Source organism: Acanthisitta chloris, unplaced genomic scaffold (assembly GCF_000695815.1).
Source record: "Acanthisitta chloris isolate BGI_N310 unplaced genomic scaffold, ASM69581v1 scaffold25821, whole genome shotgun sequence".
Taxonomy (NCBI): domain Eukaryota; kingdom Metazoa; phylum Chordata; class Aves; order Passeriformes; family Acanthisittidae; genus Acanthisitta; species Acanthisitta chloris.
This window is the reverse complement of record NW_008654699.1, coordinates 34,099-48,429: the sequence shown is the minus strand read 5'-3', so window position 1 is coordinate 48,429 and position 14,331 is coordinate 34,099. Positions and strand designations below refer to the sequence as shown.

Genomic DNA, 14,331 nt, shown 5'->3' with positions numbered 1-14,331 from the left:
CCTGTCAGGCCGCCTAGCCTTTTCCTTTCTCCTGCCTTCTCCCGCAGCCTCCCGGGTCCTACTCCGCCGATGGGTCTGGCTGTCCCCACCTTGGGGGCACACGGGGGGCTGCCCCAGGCGGAGGGGCAGGACGGGGCCCCGGGGGACTCTGGCTCTGCGGGCGGTGGTGCCTTGTCAGGCCGGTCCTGTAGCCCATCCCGAGTGGGTGGATCTGTACACGCCCGCATGGCCACGTCGGTGCCTGCAGGACTGCCACCCGGATGCTCAGGATCCTGGAGTGGAGAAGAGGTGGCTCTCAGCCATTGGGAATAATTTGGCTTCTAATGTCTGGGATCAAGGTCCATGTGTCCTGAAGTCCATCCCATGAATGTGACAGCTGGTATAGCAGACTTGGCAGTGTTGGCTTTCTGCTCCAGTGACATCTCAGCGAGTTGTGGAAGTAAAATGTTAAAAAGAGAGTGAAAATTTTGTTCTGTGACAGAGTATGGTAGAGGTCAAAGAATGTCCTGATCCCATAGATGGTTATTCTTTTTTTCCTGTCAAAGAGCCTAAAACTGACAGTATAATTTCACAAAACCTTCCAGTTGTATTATCAAATTTTCTGTTTTCCAAATACATTTTCACAACCCTTTGAGGCAGAACAAATATCCAGGGAACAACAGGGAATGCTACATGGTGCGGTACAGTTCTTTTCAAAAGCGTAAACCACAGGGATAATTGCAGTGTGTTCAGGTGGATAATTACAGAAGTAGTTCAGGCTGAATGGTTCCAAACACATGTATATGTTGGATTTGAAACAGCTCTTTTATCTTTTTTTTTTTTTTTCCTGAGCAGTTGTATGTATTTTTCATATTAAAAGCCACATAGGATCAAAGCTGATCCATTCCCTCACTGAAAGAAATGTCTAAGAACTGTAGTGATGCCCATGTTCCTGAAGCTGTTGGTGGGAAAGAACCCCAAAACTCCTGGCTCAGATATACTTTGTGGTCATCCGTTCTGGTGGGGCCCTGGCAGTGCTGTTACAGTTTATCCACGCTCAGACCTCAGTGTTGTATAACTAAGTTATGTGAATTTGGTCCAGGCTGAAAAAAGCCGCTATGACTTTAGTTCTGAAGGATTTTAACCTCAAATTATAGACTCTCATCCAAGCCAGCATATTCATTAAACTAAATTGTGGAATGAAAGGTTCATAGTGCTCATAAAGCCTTTATGGCGAGGTCAAAGTCAGCCCCTGGCACGTAGCAAACAAATGAGCTTAAACTATAGGGGAAGCTTGTAGACTGTCATTAATGGCTTTCACCAAACCATTAGTGTGGCCTCAGGGCTGAAGTACCTCGTGTGGCTGCTGGCCTGTGTTTAGAAGTATAAATGCCTTTGGCTGGATAGACTGATATAATTGGATAAAGACCACTTTATTAGGAGGAGCTCAAATGAGCCATTGCTACTCAAATTGTATTTGCAGCTAGAAAGGAAAGAAGAAAAAGAAAAACTTTGCCTGTACTATATTTATTTTTGTCTCTAAGCCTGGAAAGGGAAACCCAAATCCTAATAATGCAAATTTGCTTTAATTCTGCTAATCCTGTTCACTGCATGGAAGGAAGTTTATTGAAGTCAGCAGGCTGACAGTGGAAAGCACAGGGACCTGCTGACTGCAGTGGTGACTCCTGCAGGAGTCACTGGCTGAACTTGAAGGCAGAGAGGGTCTGAGGTAGTTGAAGGGAGAGTTGGACCGATGCAAGCCTGCTGGAAAACTTTAGGAAAAGGGGACACAAACGGGAGTGTGGGTGAAACACAACAGAGGTACCAGAAAGCAGCAGCTTTTTGAAGCTCACATCCTCGGCCTGGCCCCTGGCAGCCCCCCAGAGAGTCCTGGTGTAGGAGGGTGAACAGCTTGTACACAGTCAATGCTGCTTTTAGGTTGAAAGTGTATTTTTATTTGTATTTTAAACCCTGTTGGCAGCTTGCCACAGAGAAAAGGGGCTGTAGCTGAGTAATAATAAACCTCATTCATCCTTGTAAACGGACTGAATAATATTAGTTTACACTTGGAATGAATCTGACCCAGTATCCTGCTGTAAATCTGAAGTTTGTGCTGAACAAAAAGTCAGTATGAGCTATAAATATGTCTCGGTTGCTATTCATACTGGAGATTTGGGACAGAGCACATCACATGTGGAAGTCTCACTTGGTTGAGGTGAGAACTTTGATTTTTAGCATCAAACTATTTTTATTAAAACCCAAGGTTGTCTGTATTTTGTAGAGTAAATGGGGTATTATGCACTACTTAGGAATGGTTTCTTAAAGAAGTGTTGTAGTTGTTTTACTGACTATGCTTCGCATTCCCCAAAAAAGGAGATGGGTATCCCATGTTGTAGGTGAAATATATATATATATTTGTGAAGCACTAACCCAAGTGATAACTGCTCAGTATGTGTGTGCTGAAGTTCCTGATAATGGAGAGAGCAGATATTCATGCCAAATTTGGACCCAAATGGAGAAATGATGTGAGGGAAGAAGACCTAATAAGAAGTGAAAGTGGTTATTGACACAGTGTAGGAAAGGTAAGCGATTAGGTTTCTTTATCTTCACAGATAAGGTTGGATGAGACAGCTGAACCAGGCTGGTTTCTCTGACACCGAGGGAAGGCTTGACTCATGTATATTCCACAAACTCACAGAATTGTCAGGGAAATGCAAATGCAGCAGAACTGCTGCTGTTCTGGAGCAGTTCCTCCTGTTTAGGAAAGGATGAAGCAGAATTCCCTCTTAAGTTCTTCCTCTCTCCCATGCAGCTCTGCAGATTGACTCCTGAAAGCTTGCACAGCTCTGTTAGGAGGAACTTGCCATCATCTGGGACTGTTGTGTAGCTGTCATGTGGGGCAGAATGTTTGAGCATCTAGTTGAATGATGTCATTTGAATGCAGATTCTTGCAATAACCTTCATGCTTCCCACAGTCTGTCTTCTGTGACTATGAGATAATTATTCTGTGTGTAGGACAAAATTAATGTGTTTTATTGCTGACTTCGGAGCCTTTGCCTATAAAATCATTATGGTAAAGTCAAAGACACAAAATGCATTTCTCAAGTCTGCACAAAATATGCTTTTCTGTACTTACATTTAGAATCCTTAAAACCTTTGCCTGAGATGCAAAGCTCTTTGTTGGTGGGAAGAATAACTAAATCATTTGTCTTTATTACAAGCAAGATCTGAGTTGTATTTTTTTGGTCCAGTTGTTTGTTTTGTTAAGGTGATCTGTAGGGATTTGGGGTACATGAGACATCCCTTTCTGTGTACCTAAAACATGACTCAGCTGCACCACAGCCCTATCCTGTATGTACATGGTTAAACCTAAATTTAATTCCACAAGGTGGGATGCTGAGCCTTTTTCTTTTGTAAGAGCATAAGTTCATATCCAAAAAGCTGTTAAGTTGCTTTGGGATATATGATAAGGAGATTTCTTAGGGTAAAGGAAACAATGCAAAGAACTCATTTCAGAAACACTGTTCTGAAAGTAGCATTGGATTTAGGGTTTGCTGTCATGTATTAATTGTGTTCTGGCAGTTTGCTGAGAGACTTTATTTCCTTGAAATAAAAATATTTTAAAATTATTTGCTTTAAACTTGACTTCTGAAATCTCTTTCCTGAGTGCCAAATATTAATGTTCTGTTTAGCCATAAGTTCTTATAATTTTTTTTCAGAATATAAATTTATATTTCTGAACTTTGGAGCGGGTATTTTGGTTCGTTTTTTTTTTAAAAAATATGGTGAGTGATTGTTTAAATCTACCCCCTGAAGATTTAGCCCTATACACTTCCATTTTGCAGAACACTAGGTGTTGAATTTTGGACTTCCCCAAACATGTTTGATGCCTTTTATTGCTCTTGAAGCACTGGTGTGCCCTCTTGCCCCCTCTTCCCTGGGGATACTGTCACCGGGATCTCCTTTGTGTGTTTTGTTTTGTTAATATGTTTGTTTGTTTGTTTCTTCCCCCAGAGGCAAGAACATATTTCAAGCTAAGAATGTGTCTTCAGGTTTGTTTTTTATTTAACTGGAATTAAGGAGACAGAAGGTCTATTACTGCATTATAGTCTGTACCCCAAAGATTTAATTCCATGGGCTAATAGGACAGACAAACAATGTGTCTAGCTTAAGAAAATATACGAAGGCTGCAAGCTTTGCACAGTTCTATTTTTAACTAGTTCTTGAATGGTATATATAGCAAATTTTGGTTGTTTATTAAGGTTGCCCAAGATACGACAGGTCAGAACTGGGGCAATAAAAGTTTGTATTTTATTTGTTTAGATCTTAAGGCCTGTGACTTTTGTTTTCAAACTAACAATGATAAGCCAAGATTGGAGTCAAGGTCAAAGCAGTAATTTGTGTTTCTCTTGCTTTTTCTTGGCTTCTGCTCACTTAAGGAAGTCTCAAGCTGTGTGTTTAGTGGAGAGAAGTGTTGCTGGGCCACACAGGGCTGAATCAGACATAAACCTTGTGCCCCTCGAAAGGGATTTAAGTAAGGAGTGGAGTCCCAGCAGCAGCTGCCACACACCACAGATCCTTTCTTACTGCCTCCAGAGCTGGAGCAGACTCTGATTCACACATTGACACGGCTGTGACTCTTGTGTTCTCAGTTGTGTTCGTCTATTTATTGTGTTTACTGAAAACAAAGCGTGTTCTGTCTTCGGAGTGGAAGTAGCAAATTCTGCCTGACAACAGGAAGCTAGAAGAGCTATAGGACTGGGGACAGAAGGGCATCCCAGGGAGGCCGCAGTCCCGGGTTGGAATTCGGAGATGTGGAGCATACAGCTAATGTGTCCCAATTCATCCTGCTGCGTGGGGACTGATTTCCCAGGCCACTGTGAGATACACAAGTGAGTGGTGTTCTGCTCTGCTCTATGCAGAGCTGCTGAGTGCTGTTCTGAGTAACACTGCTGTGGTGGGATTGATGGAAATTTGAGCTTGCCTTTCCACTTCAGGGGGATTATTTTTGGTTTATTTTTTTATCTTTTTATAAAAGCAAAGAAGGAAGATGTCTACAATGGTGCTGAAGACAGTTGGTTTTTATCCTTTTCATTCACAATCAATTTTTGTAAGAGATTTGGATTGCAGTTCTCCAAATACAAAAGTAGTTTTAAACTAAGGAGAACTTGTGTAATAGCAACTTACTGATTTAATCTTTTTTCTCTTCCTCCTCTAGATCAGCATGCCAAACTGCTAGCATAGCAGCAGACATTAGATCTGAAATACATTTTAGAATAGTTAATTCTATATTTTCTTTTTCCTTTGTAATCTCAGTCTGTCCAGTTTTTAGGTGCTTGGCATCCAAGTATTTGGAAATTTTTTTAACCTAGTTTCTATTTCAAGTCTCCTTTTCAATCTGACCTTATTCATTTAGCATATATGCGTCTGCAAGAACTGGAGAAACTGCTTTTTCATTGTTTGGCAATCACAGTCCTGCTCCCTTTTCAATTGCAGAGGAGAAGGATTAGGCAGCAGCGGCTACAAGTCATGTTCTGGGGATTGCATCAAGATGTACTTGGCACAGCTGGAAAGTCCTGCTGGCACAAGGCAAATCTTGGCAAGATATGAGAGTGTTTTGCCCTGTGTTCTGTGCAGTTACAGCAGTCTCTTCTGCAAGCTTTTGGGGATGTGATGATTTTTTCCCATTCAGGACGTTCGCTGAGGGTTTATCTCACCTCAGATGAAAGAAAACTTTGTGCCCTGAACACACCGATTAAAACTGGCAAGAGTAGCGCAAGCACTGCATCTCTGGAGCCTTCTGTGTGTGGAGCAGCAGCCAAGCTGTTCTCCCTGCTTGTTTGCATTGTTCAAACCAACATGTTTTCTTTGGCTCTTGGCTGAGTACAGTTAACAAATAGATGTTTTGCCCCTGAAGGAGAGGTTTGTTTTCTTTTTTGCCTGCTTAAGCCACTCTGAAGGTTACTCTTGAATACAATTTATTATTATCTAAAACAAGTCTATTTATACAACAGCACTTTAAAACGCTTCTATCTTTTGCTTTCCTGTTCAGATGTTAAAAACTACTTTAGTTTGCTGTTGCAAAAAAAAAGAGAATTCCAAAAATTGTCTGACTCAATTTCGTTTTCATGCATGAAAAGGGAAATGCCAAGGAAAATTAAGTGGTTTGGTAATCCTCTAAAACCGAAGGGATTATATTTTCTTCCTGTTTTCTCTTTTGTAGAAACTTGATGTTAAAAAAAATCATCGTTCTTTAAGTTTAGCAAGAAGAACTCCATGTTAATTCAGCGTTCAGCAGAGTAATGTTTCTTGCTTATAAGGAAAGATTTATTCTGGTTTATGGCTTCTGTAGGTCATAGTTAATATTTAGATTTGCAATTAAGTAGGCATATCCAGATGCAATGCACATTAAAGTAGGAGCACAGTGAGCTTACAGAGCATGTCTGTAGAGCTGTTTCTTCACAGTTATTTACAGCAATATCTTGCTTCGTTTTTTTTTGCCAACCGTGTACAGTTTTGGAGATTTAGGTAATTATATCCCTTCCTAAATTATGACTATGGCAGAACTAACTTTCCATGCTTTTGTGGGTGAAATTGGAAAGCAACTGAAATGTTTTAAAGTCACTTAGTGGGTTGTGTAATATTTCTGTTGTACTTAGTCCAGTAGCCAAGTTTTTAAATCCCAAGTTCACAGTCTTATGAAGTGTTTAGTCACATTATTATGCCTCTTGGACACCTTGTTTGAAATTTGCTTTGGATGTTGCTGCAGCCAAACTGATAACCCTGAATTTTTTTGCGGCTGCTTTTGTTTTGTCTAAAAACTTTATGATGAGAATGCTTATGTGTGCTCTGTTTTGGATGTATAGCTAGTTGGGTAATCACCAAAGACAGGACTTTATTGCCTGTTTTTATGGACTTTATTTAGTCAAGGAGCAGTTTGGTCAGTTTTCTTGTGGTGCTAAATTGACTGAGAGAATGATTGTTTTGTTCTCTGAAATTGTCTTTATAACAGTGCATTTCTCTGTATGCTTTCACTGGGTGGCTATTTATGGTGCTAAATGCCTGAGAAACACAAGTGTAATAAATACTTTTCATTGGTATTTTGTATTAGTGACTTTTTTAGCTGTAGTTTGAGGTGAAAGAAAAGAGCAGTGGTGTGTACTGTTTTCCTGCATTCTGCTACCAGATTGATAGATTCGAACCTGATCTCTCTGCTGTTTCTGTTTACTGTATATGGCATGGCAGGGGATGGCATCAGTGTTGCTATTTGCCTTCATCTGCCACATCATTCTTAGGAGAAGGCACTAGTTTCCCCAAGGGCTGTCCTCTGAGTTTGGCATGTTCATCCCAGGGCAGCAGGTAGCAGCGCTCCCAAGGACCTGGAATCAACTCATGTGCTTTTAAGTAGGTAATTAAATAAAAGTCTTGTCTTGTCTTGGTTCCAAACAGCAAAATTGCCTTTGGTAACCATGCCTGAATACCTGACTAAAGCCCTGTTGAACATGTTACCCAAGGATGTCCAGTTTTGGGCCCCTCACTTCAAGAAGGACATGGAGGTGATGGAGTGTGTCCAGAGAAGGGCAACAGAGCTGGGGAAGGGACTAGAGAGTTAAGTCATGTGAGGAGCAGCTGAGGGAGCTGAGGATGTTCAATCTGGAGAAAAGGAGGCTTAGGGGAGACCTTACTGTTCTCTACAGCTACCTGAAATGAGGTTGTACCAAGGTGGGAGTTGGCCTCTTCTCCCAGGCAACTAGTGACAGGACAAGAAGAAATGGCCTGAAGCTGTGCCAGGGTATTTCAGGCTGGACATCAGGAAGAATTTTTTAACCAAAATGACTGTCAAGCATTGGAAGGGGCTACTGGTGGAATTGCCATCCCTGGAAGTGTTCAAGAAATGAATGGATGTGGCACTCAGTGCTGTGGTTTAGTTGGCATGATGGTGCTTGGTCAAAGTTTGGACTTGGTGATCTTAGACATCTTTTCCAGCCTTAATGCTTTTATGAGTCTCCTGCTCTGCTTTCTGTGCATGCAGTGTGTGCCGGATTGTCAGATTGCACACTGAACATGGAATAGATCCATCACTAGCAAGATGCTATTTCCTGTATTTTTCTGTTGCAATGCAAAGATAAACATGGTTAACACTGACTGATGTTAACAGATGTGTCCTGACTGAAGGGAGCCTGTTTGTTTTGCACATTTCAGAAATATGGCTACACACACCTTTCTGCTGGTGACCTCCTTCGGGATGAACGGAAAAGGCCAGGCTCACAGTATGGAGAACTCATCGAGAACTACATTAAGGAGGGGGAAATTGTACCAGTTGAAATAACAATCAGCTTACTGAAGAGGGTAAGGAAAGGGTTATTTCTTTGCTGATTCACTTTGTAGACTAAGCAGCAAAGCAGTGGCTGTGTTCTGGAAGAACTGCCTTTCCTCTGGTGTGAGCAGTATGAATTGGCAGACATGTCAGTGCTTCTCTCAGCAAACACTTCTGTTTCCTTCTGACTGCTGGAGAGCAGGAGGTGATGGCCTCTGATTTTATTTTATTAGTAGGTAACTCAGTGAAACTGTATTTCTTTCCCATCACTAACTTCTGGACCTCTTGCCCAACTGTCATACTGATCGGAGGGCAGAGGCCTTAAAGGCACTAAGATTTGTGATTTTTATCAAAGCAGATAATCAGGGGAAGGAGAAGAGCTCCTGCTGGTGTTCTTGTGGAAGGAAAAGCTCCAGCTTTTGTCTTTTTTTAGATGTCCATGAAAACAGTGAGAGTATCTCCTTTAAGACAAAAAAGGCTTCTGTTCATGGCGCTATATTTTTCTGGAGCTTTTCTCTTGGTATTAACTCTAGATCTGAGATGTTTTCACATCTTACTGTGTAAAGACACTTTCCAGTACCTGTAGAAAATCAACTTTAAAGGTGGGGTTGTGTTAGGAGGTTTTAAGCTTTATGAAATAATGGATTCAGTTTGAGCAATAGCTATGTTAGTGCACCGATGAATTAATTAGCATCCATCCATTAAAGGAGAAACAAACATGTATTTTGTAAGTCTGATAGAATCCTAAAACAAACACTCCTCAATTTACCATGTCACCGTTTTGGGGGCAAATTAATAAGTAGATAAATCAGTGTATGTGCAGGAGATCATGAATTAAATTATCTTTTATCAGGCTATGGATCAAACAATGGCTGCCAATTCCCAGAAGAACAAGTTTTTGATTGATGGATTTCCCAGGAATGAAGATAATCTTCAAGGCTGGAATAAGACTATGGATGGAAAGGCAGATGTTTCCTTTGTTCTCTTTTTTGATTGTGACAATGAGGTAATGATGTGTGTTGTTCTGGAACTTCCTTTCTTGCAAGATTGTGAGAATCATTCAAGGAGACCAATAAAACCCTGTCAGGGTGAATGGACCTAGTTTAAGAGTAGGAGGAAAACTTGGCCTGTGAGTTTGAAGGATTTTTTGTGTACTTGTTTTAGCAGATGAGAAAGCTGCATGTTACTGAAATATCAGCTAATGGCACTTGGTGAATCACGTGCAAATAAATGATATCCAAGAAGTACTTGGGGCAATTGCATTCTTAAAGGAAATTTATCACAACTTTAAATACATTTTGAAAAATCACTTGGTTATTCTTCAGGAAATATTACTGTGTTTACTCTTAGTGACTTCTTGTTTAGTCCAAAATGATCTTGATACAACATCTGCTTTAATTCTGGAGTGCAGCAGCAATCTTTATTTTCATAGTTAGGAGGTGTGCTGTAGGATAATCAACATTCCATACAGCTAGTCATTAGATTACAAGGGCATTTTGACAGTGACACATTAGATTCATTTAACAAGTGCCATGATATGCTGTCTTTTTAATATGTCAGTGCCCTTGAGGCACAAAAACTGACATGAGAATCCCAGCATCTTAAGCTGACTATTTTCCTTTTCCCCAATTTCCTGAGATTTTTACTTATTGGCAAGTATTTTGTAATCTTAAAGAACACGTGTGGGATTATTTTTTCTGTTCGAAAATTTAAATAAGATTTTTTCACTTATGTTAATTTTGGGGTTATAATTTTTTTTACTAGATGTAAAAATAGACAATGCTTACATTTTTTTTTTAACAATGTTTGTATTTTGTAGGAAAACCCCCCAATTTTTAACCATTGTCCTCCTGCATGAGTAGGATACATGTATTCACAAATGTACATGTGTCATCTTCGCCTGTTTCACTTTAGTTTTAAAAACTTAGTTCATTGGACAGCTTTTAACTATAGTTAGTTCTTCATTTTTTTACTTAGATTTTGAAGTTTTCGTTATAGCAGTGTCAAGTAAGAACATTTTAACTGACAGTAATTGGTATTGTCAGTTTGCCTGAGAGAATTCTTGGGAGAACATACAGTGCTTTTCTTTCAGTGCAGGCATATATTAGTAGTCTTATTTGCTTTCTAGAAAGCCTGAACACATCCTTGAAAATCAGGTCATTTTCTTCTTGGAATGTCTCAGGTTGGAGAACCAGTCAAAGCACAGAGTTTGATGCTGCTTTTGCTTCACTGACCCCAATCCCAGTTTAATAAACTGATGAAGTGTAAAGCTGTCATCCTTTTTCTCTTGAAGAATCTAAGTTTGCCTGTAAATTCTGGTTACACCCACCAGATCTGGTATTTTGTGTGTCATGCCTAGTTGGATTTTCAGGATTTTTTGTTCCTGCTTTCAAGATGGCACCTTGTGCTCTTGGTTGTGATCATCCTTTTGATGTGTTTTTTCTGTAGATCTGCATTGGTCGCTGTCTGGAAAGAGGCAAGAGCAGTGGCAGGAGTGATGATAATCGGGAGAGTCTGGAAAAGAGGTACCATCTTCAAAACTTTTGAGTTCCCTTCTGTTCATATTTCACTATGTAATGTGGGTTTTTTTCCCATGTGCTTTCTCCTAGAATTCATACATACCTGCAGTCTACTAGGCCTATCATAGATTTGTATGAGAGAATGGGGAAAGTCAGAAAAGTGGATGCCTCTAAATCTGTTGATGAAGTAAGTATGTAAGCCAAAAACCATGGAGATGACAGGGGCAGGGTACATATTTCTGGCATTCCTCTGAGGTGTGTGTCTGTGTGCTTAGTGTGCTAATTAAGCACTTGTGTGTTACCCAGGGAGCTGTGGAACTCTGGTTTTGACTCTTGAAGAACTGAATATATAGTGAATAACTTCAGGGAATTGATTAGTTCTGCTTGAACATGAGCTGGACTAAACATATTTTCAATGTTTCTGTGTTTAACAATGACTTGCTTTTTTCATTTTCATGAGCTTTTGCTCTTCTGAAGTTGTATTGCTCTACTGTTTCCCAGAATTGATGCCAATTTCACTGTTAAAGAATTAATGTGGATGTTCTAAAAAAACCCCACCCCATATATATTTTTAAGACTGTCAGTTACTGTTTATGTTGGTTTAACTTGAAGCAACTGTTTGACTAACACTTCATAAAATTAATATTCTTCTTTATCATTTTAGGTTTTTGAAAAAGTCGTACAAATTTTCGACAAAGAAGGCTAATTCCCAGCTTGAAACTTCATTAAAACTTGTGCTTGAATCTTGCTTGAATAGCTGCTACTGCAGTCCACTCTTTATAATTAAAAGGTTTTTTTATTGTTTTTCACATATCTAGTGATGATTGGATAAGCAGTTAATTAGAAATGGATCTGTTTTTTAAATAGGGGATAATTTCTTGTGGCTATGGTCTACAAATTTCAGGGGTTTTCATTAGTACTAGTTCAGTTACTCACATGACAAAATCACAGTTAATACATCTTTCAGAAGACACTATTTATTCTGTGTCAGTTCTGTGCCTGTCGTGGGCAGCCCTTCTTAATCCTTATTGCCATGCACCCGTTTTTAGATTCTAAGGATCAACTGAACAGCAGCATTAAGCAATGAGGGACCTGTGTGCCCTTGTTTGTTTTCTGTATGCTTGGACCAAATTTACCAGATTTCAAATGATAATTTTGTCACAAAATTTCCTGATAGCCCCAAACATGAATTCTGTAAGTCAAGCTACAGTTAGTATGAGAATCTGTTAAGGCTCACAAAACCATTTAACATGTTGTTCAGCATAGGCATGTGAAGTACTTTATGGACAGTGGTACTTTCTTGTCACTCTGGATGTAATGGTCTTGTAAGTTCTTGAGTACCTGGATGACATGGCCCTGGGCTCTACCTGTTTTCATTGCAAAATGCTAAGAAAGTCAGGTCAGTATTTTGATACTCATTGATTTTAAATGGTAGTTATACTCCTAATTAGAGCATGGTACAAGGTGGCAAAGCTCTTAAATAATGTCCAGTAATCAAAATCTTCTAACAGTTCTGTCTTTTGTACCAAGTGGAAGGGATTTTCTGTATTATTATTGTTATTATTGAAAGACTGTGTTAACGAATGCTTTAAGGTTTGTTACCCGGGGAAATATTTTTATGGTTAAACTAGTGAATTTGTTTCCCAAAAATGTGTAATTTTAATAGCTGTTTGCTTAAGAAGATTGTAAATTATTGCACTTTTGTTACGATGTGGTCTGCTGAGGGGGGAAAAAAATTTCATTCCCTGAAACAAATTGAGTCCTCTTCACCATGTTCTCTTGAATTAGCCAAGTACAGTCAGCAGCAATAATTGGGATAAGCAGAGAAGTAGCTGAAACAAACTGGTTTAGATGCTTGCACAGATGCAGTGCAATTTTGTCTTTTATTTAACCTCTTCTCTCCCTTGTGTGGTATGCATAGGTCTGTGGGGGCCCAACCAGACATTCCTTGCATGCCCTAAGCTTTTACTGAAGGCTTGAAGATGAGAGTTTTAACTTATTTTAGTGATACAGTGGCTCTTCCTACATTAACTGATGCTACAATTGGTTTGTGATGTGCTAATAGATCTTTCAACTTACAGGGAATTGCAGTTTGGAAATCCTGATGTTCAGCTTTTCTTTAGTGATGACTTTCTCTCTTTAGGAAAAGGTTTAAATTAAGCTTAGATTCTAATTAGAATCAGATGTGTTGGTCCTCACCCTGCAGTTGGATCTGTGCTGGCAGGTTTGTGTTTGCAGGAATTCTCATCTTGCTGAGGTTCTTGGAGCTGCTGGAATGGGGAAGAAATGGGTAGAGAAACAAAGGGTAAACTACAGCAGCCTTTCCAGTCTGGCAGAAGTGAGCACAAATAACTGTTTACTACTGCAGAATATATGGACCATGACTGCTTTTGTGAGTGTGGGAGGCTGATGCTTTCGCTTCGTGAATTTCCCCTTAAAAAATAAAAAAATAAACCATGGAATTTAATTCTTACTGTATAAGTACACTGACATAGGATCCAGGGAAACTGGATGTTTTGATATGAAGATTAGAGTCAGGGTTTTTAAAAAAAATACTTCAAACAGGATTCTTTAATCCAATTAGAGAGTTAATTATCTTTTGTTTCTTTGTTACTGGTTTTTACAAGTTCTATTCAGAACAGTGTATCCATTTTCTCTCATCATATACTTTCCTGTATATTTGAGTGCTGAAACAAAAAAAAAACAACTTTGGAGCAAGTTTTAGAGCAAACCAATGTTTTGGCAATATTGAATTTGGAGTGGATTGTAATGTGTCTGTGCAAAGAATAGATTTTTTTGTCATTTTATTTATTGAAAATGCCATTAAATGTGTTACCACTTCTTTCAAGTTGGACTTATAATTGAAATAAAGATTAAAGGCAATATGCCAATGTGTTGTGTCCATTTAGCAGCAAAACTGTCTGAAGAATTTGAGGAGATCCAATAAACTTTGTTGTGTGGCTTAATGAGTTCTTGGCGTACAGTTGTCTCTCACAAGGGATATTTTATATGGAGTGAGTATTTATTAGTGTTGGATACTTCACGTGGCTGCATACACATAGGTATGTGTATAAAACTTCAGGTTTTGCCATCCAAACTGAAGTTGCCAAGACTCTGTTAGGCACAGGATGAGATCAGGCAAATGCCTGTGGAATTGGTACCTTTGCTTGATTATATAGATTTATCAAATTACTCTATTTGTGTAGTTGTGCAGTGATAATTCATTTGGCACATGTATGAAAGAAAGGGGACTTGAAGTGGTCTAGGAAACACAAACCTATTGTACAGCTGCTGTTGGAGATGCTTTTTGTCTTGATTTCTCATGCTTTCTTGCTCAATCACCAGCTGATCTCCTGAATGCCATTCTGCTGCTTTGCAGCACATACCTATGTGCTGTACTCCAGATTGTGTTCTTAAAGGAGATTGTCACAGCATAGTATTCTTTATAAAAGAAGCTGAGAGGTTGCCAGGCTTATTTAAAAGTAACCCGTTTCATGTACATTTTTGTCACACAAT

At 39.4% G+C, this 14,331-nt stretch overlaps 1 protein-coding gene across 1 annotated transcript; it reads left to right on the top strand.

Moving 5' to 3' along the window:
- Nucleotides 1–8,181: 8,181 nt before the first annotated feature.
- CMPK1 (cytidine monophosphate (UMP-CMP) kinase 1, cytosolic) lies at nt 8,182–12,013 on the top strand (the record flags this gene model as incomplete). The annotated part of the gene is made up of 5 exons (XM_009083650.1): nt 8,182–8,328; nt 9,150–9,302; nt 10,745–10,821; nt 10,906–11,002; nt 11,480–12,013. Coding segments are annotated over 5 exons (516 nt in total), but the record flags the coding sequence as incomplete, so codon positions are not given.
- Between the last annotated feature and the right edge of the window lie 2,318 nt (nt 12,014–14,331).